Here is a 5,672-nt window from a genome sequence, read left to right as displayed (position 1 = left end):
GAGCTGGAAGTTACAGGTGGTTTGTAAGCCACCTAACATAGGTGCTGGGAACCAAACTTGGGTCTTCTACAAGAGCAGTCAGTGCTCTTAACTGCTAAGCCATCTCCAGACCCTATAATCCACTTCTTATGCTGTACTTACAAGACCACATTCTTTTTTTTTTTTTTTTTTAAGATTTATTTATTTATTTATTATATGTAAGAACATTGTAGCTGTCTTCAGACACACCAGAGGAGGGCATCTGACCTCATTATGGGTGGTTGTGAGCCACCATGTGGTTGCTGGGATTTGAACTCAGGACCTCTGGAACAGATACCCTTTCCACCACAGGTACTCTTTCCTATGTTAGGTTATCAAGGGTGGATCCTAGTGCCTGGAGCTTGAGCTTCGTGGCACCAGCAGGCTTCCAAGAATAGGTCTCAGGCTACCCAGCCTGCTGCACTGGGGCCTCTGAGGACAGTTTTCTCTGCCCTGAAAGATTGTGGGAAACTTTTCAACTTGTGGCATCCTGGCTCAGTGCTTCGGCCCTCCTCATCTGGTGGAACTGGAAAACTGGGCAGTTTTGAAAAAGGACCAGGTCCTCACACAGAACCATCCCTTGGCTACAGTTCATTGTGCGACTCCACTGCACCGTTGGTCTGAAGGCACAACAGGTGTGGTTTGCACAAGCCTTGCAAGCCCTGAGATGCCTCACAGCAGGTTTGGAACGATTATGTTTCTACTGTATGCACCGAAGCATGATGGTTTAATTATAGAAAACAAAGAATTTTAGTATTTTCCAATCATTCCTCAGCATGTATTAAATTATAGTATCTAGATTATATTAGACAAATGCATCCACCTAATTAGTATGCAAATCTGCTTTTGTCCCTAGTAAGTGGTAAAATTGTGTGTATGCCGAGTTTTACAATAAATTCTTTTCTGATTCGCTTATCAGTAAATGTTTGACTCGTGTGCCTATTTTAGATACTTGGAGTCGCAGAAAAACTTTTTGAGTAGGATGGGATTGCTAGTGGAGAAAGCTTAAGAAACCTTGCTCAGGGTCACCTGATGTCAGTGTCACCCCCCCCCCCAACCCCCAGACCCTTCAGTACAGGACCTTCAGGACTGGTGTGTCTCATGTCTTAGCTACGTTGGTTCCACGATCAAAACTTGGTCCAAGATCCTGTGGGGGTGGGGGTCCCATTCTGCAGAAGTTGATTCGGATCAAAACTAGGTTATTAGGCATTCGGAGAAGGGCATCAAACACACCGCCAGTCCCAGATACATTCAGGACAGCCCTAGTACGCACTCCTGCTTCAGCCTGCAGACTGCTGCCTTGGTTCGAATCCGCTGGGGGCGCGGTCTACACCACCTGTGGCCTCGGATCCGAAGTCCAGTCTTCCCACAAATCTCCCGGTAAGCCGATCCTTACACTTCCTCACCTGCTTCTTGCAGCCTTAAGGCCCAATGCGATCGGCCGGAAGCAGGGACATAAAACGCGCTTGCGCTGAGTGACAAGCTCTTAAAGAGAACCCCTGTCTCAAGGATTGTGCACAGCACCCAACACCGAGTTTATACACACTGCGCTTGCGCACGACACCCAGGCCTGGGCGGGGCATGCTCTTCGGCCAGCTGGAGTGCTCCGCGCTTGCGCAGGTCCAGGGCGGCGGCTCAGGCTCCGGGTGGGCATCGGCTGTTCTTTTCTGGTATAGCCTAGAATTCAGCGGAGAAACGCGGCTGAGGTAGGTTTCTTAATGGACAGCTTAGACATCTGGATCGCAGGTGAGGCAGGGCATGCTAGGCAACAGGTCTTCCCTGTGCGTGTCTCCAGCGCACTGAGGCCTCCGCCCCCTCTGGAGACTTAGAGTGCCCTCTCGAAGGTTCTATTCCAGCTCCCCCCATCTCCCCTTTCTCAGCAACATCCGCCCTCTCCGCTTTCCTTTCGTGGTACCTCTCAATTCCCCCTGCGCACCTCCACTGGCTCCCGGAGCCACGCCCTTCCAGCACCACGCCCACCTGCCTTCTGTATCCCGAGCCACGCCCCCCATGCCTCTATAGTCTTGGCCTCTATGACCTCGCCTGCTTGGCCTGGAGAACCCAATTCATTGTCTTTCTTCCTCTGGGCACCCTCCCAGGCTTTTCACTGAAAATATAATTGTAAATTATTTGTGATTCTAATTGTGACGAAGTAAGTATGGAGTCCAGATCTGGAAGCACAACAGATGTTTAAACAAAGACTCGATGTAATTGAAGTAATATCAGAGCCAGTAGGGATACATTGCCCCTGAAAAAGAAAAATAGAATTAAAGAACAGAAGCGTGTCCCGGCATGAGGACTTCATTTCTGGCGGTGGGTTAGATCAAGTACTGGGCAAACTGTTTTAATTTGAGTTTAAGCTATTAAGCGTTCCTAAAAAAAATTTCTACTGATTTATTGTAAGTAAATAGAGGCTTCATATATATATATCTTAAAAAAGGAGACTTCAGAGGAATAAATCTAGCATATTAAAGGAAGCACACAGCATTTGGAGTTTTTCATTTAAAAAGCCCTCTAATGGATTGTGATGATAAAACTCCAATCCTGTACCGTTCTTAACACATACAGTAAACTGTAGCAGTGAAATGAGATTAATGACCAGGCAGTGTAATATTTTGTGTTTCTCTCTCTTCTTTCGAGTAGGCATGGAGGAGAAACTGAAGTAAAGTACTAGCTATGAGACATGATCATATTGAACTATGGAGACACCAGGAGAAGGTCCCTGCAGCGAGTCACAGGTCATCCCGGTTCTGGTACGTAAAAGCCACATGTAATGATCGTATAAAGGAACAGTACCAGCTTACAGGGGTGATGTCGCTCTCCTTGTCTCTCAAGGTCCTGGCCCACGGGAGGATGCTTGAATTTAGAGAACATTGAGGCAGGGGGATGTGTCTGGTCATTAGGTTCATGAACACTTCAGCAAGCATCAGCTGCCACAGCTTGTACTTGTTCTTAGATGGCCATAGCATAGGACCAGGAAAATGCTTGGTACTCGAGAAGATCTGCCTTGGGTACGTATATGCAGTTTGATTCATGTTACCAGAGAAAAGGTCTCCTGCAACCTAAAGGAATATTGATTATATACAGTTAATGAAATGACTATTCAAATAAAAAGGCTTATTAAAAAAGAATCAAGATTTTCATGTCTGTGGTGTCAGCTTCAGCCAGTTTTTTTTTCCCTTATCAATGGTTTGCCATCCCTTGGGTTTTAATTTATTCAATTACTTAACTTATTGATATAGGGTCTTACTGTGTATGTCTGGCTGGCCTGGAACTGGTATGAGGACATAACTGGTCTCAAGTTCACAGAGATCAGCCTGCCTCTGGCTCCTGAACACTGGGATTAAAAACCTCTGTGCCCAGCTACTGGGTATGTATGTTATTGGGCATTTTTATATATAGGATTTTTAAATTCATTTCGTTCATCATTTTCCATCTTCAGCTGCAAAATGTTTTAATTCTACAAATGCCTAGTTTTTCTTTGGGGAAATGTAAATATTAAGACAACTACAAAATAATATTGTAGACACTGAGGATCTGTCACGCAGAGATGAAAACTTAGGGGGCTGGTGAGATGGCTCAGCCGGTAAGAACATCTGACTGCTCTTCCAAAGGTGCAGAGTTCAAATCCCAGCAACCACATGGTGGCTCACAACCATCCTTAACAAGATCTGACTCCCTCTTCTGGAGTGTCTGAAGACAGCTACAGTGTACTTACATATAATAAATAAATCTTTAAAAAAAAAAAAAAAAAAAAAAAAAGAAAACTTAGTACTTTGTCATACTTTCCTCAAAGCACACACTCACACGCACACACACATAACCTGTTCTCCAGCCCAGAACCGTTCCTTCCATTTTAAGAGGCACACGACTACTTTGTGTCTGCTTGTGCACCGTCTGTACCTTTATGAACTTATAAGGGTCCCCAGACCAGCCAGAACTAAGCAGTCCAGTCAAACAAAACGAAGGATCCCTGAACAAAAGTTTGTGTTTGCTGTGTGTGTTTTCTGAGGCTTGTGTTGGTGCTGTTGCTGTTTCTGTAGCTCTGTAGTGTTTCCTAGGCGGTTTGGCTGCTGCTGGGTCTCCTGCACGTGCTCCGTCTGTGAATGTGCAGCAGCGTGGGGATTGCCGTAGGGATGCTGTGGTCTCTAAACCACTATGCATCGGGTTTACGTCTCACTGTTAACCTTTCACTGGGAGCTCAGATGAAGTTCCCATCCCCTCCCCGGCTTCCCCATGGTGCTGTGATGAGTACCTGCTGCCATAGCTGGTGCTTCAGACTTAGTGATGGCTCTGTGGTGTTTTGTGGGTGGAAGAACCACATACTTTTGAGTTTCCAGGTGACTTCCCATGATCACCGGTCTTGAGTAGTCCACAATAGTATCATAGATAACACCTTAATTGCGGTCAGCTAGGCGGCTTAGAAATGACCTCTGATTGCCCCAGTGATGTAAGGCTCTTGGGAGTGTCTCAGCAGTTCTATTAATACTGGACCCTACAAGGAAAGAGGTGCTGCTCTAGGAATTTATATTTTCTTTTTTACAGGGCCCGTTTTACCTTGTTAAAGAATCCGTTTTTTGTTGAATTTCTCTTTTGTTTTCTGTTTGATTTCTTTTAAGATCAAGTCTTTTTTTTTTTTTTTTTTTTTTTTTTTGACATCTTGCCACGGAAGGCTGTATCACTCACTGACCCTAACTGTTTCTTCTCTAACTTTCGAGCTGTAAAGACGTAACTTTCCCCTGAAACACTGCCTTGTCTGCATCTCATCCATTTAAATGTTCTATGTTTCCATTATTGTTAAAATATTTTTAATGCATCATCATGGAAATTAGGAAAAAATTGTGAGTCTATTTGGAAGTATCTTGATTTCTAAATATTAGGGAGTTATCTTTAATTTATTATTGTTGATTTGTACACACACGTGTGCATATATGGGCATGCACATGCCACAGCATATATGTGGAGGTCAAAGGACTTTGTCCTTTCCTTCCACGGGATCTGGGGATTGAACTCAGGTTGCCTGACCCTTTCAGGAAGGACTGTTACATGCTGGGTCATCTTGCTGTCCCCAAATTTGGGATCTACTACTTACTAATTTATGAGCTTTGGCTTGATCGAGTTTGGCTGGAGACTGTGACATGTTCTATAATTTTAGCCCTTGTGAAATTATTGCAGCCCACTTTGTGAAATTGCTTAGTGCTCCAACCCCGTCATGAAGATCTATTGTTTGTTTGTTTGTCTGTTTGTTTTTTAGCATACCTCTTTTTTATGCGTGCACATGTGTGTGTTAATGGAAGCCAGAGGGACAAGCTTGAGTGTCATCTGCAAGAAAAGTATCCATCTCTTTTGATGCAGGGTCTCTCATTGGCCCAGAGCTTACCTACTTACCAGGCCTTACCTGCTTGGCTAGAGATCTCCAGGAATCTTCCTGCCTCCCGCCTCCTGAGCGCTGGGGTTGCACGCACACATCACTGGGCGTGCCATTTTTAGGTTGTCTATATTGTTCATAGTTTCTGTCCTTGTGATGGAGTATTTTAGTTTATCAAGGTTGAATGTAATGAGAGAGACCATTTTAACATGTTGCTATTTATTTTCTGTTCCTTCCTTCCTTCTTTCCTTCTTTCCTTCCTTCCTTCCTTCCTTCCTTCCTTCCT

General features: G+C 44.6%; 1 protein-coding gene across 1 annotated transcript in view; it reads left to right on the top strand.

Annotated features, from left to right (window-relative positions):
• Nucleotides 1-1,608: 1,608 nt before the first annotated feature.
• The window catches only part of Prmt2 (protein arginine methyltransferase 2), a 31,642-nt gene continuing 27,578 nt past the window's right edge, over nt 1,609-5,672 (top strand). The window contains exons 1-2 of the mRNA XM_021204443.1: nt 1,609-1,724; nt 2,662-2,771. Of these exons, the coding sequence (XP_021060102.1) occupies nt 2,718-2,771 (54 nt within the window). The 5' untranslated portion in view covers nt 1,609-1,724; nt 2,662-2,717. The remainder of the gene's footprint in view (nt 1,725-2,661; nt 2,772-5,672) is intronic.

This window comes from Mus pahari, chromosome 9, assembly GCF_900095145.1.
Source record: "Mus pahari chromosome 9, PAHARI_EIJ_v1.1, whole genome shotgun sequence".
NCBI lineage: Eukaryota > Metazoa > Chordata > Mammalia > Rodentia > Muridae > Mus > Mus pahari.
Note: the sequence above shows the minus strand (reverse complement) of the source record. Positions and strands in the feature narration are given on the sequence as shown.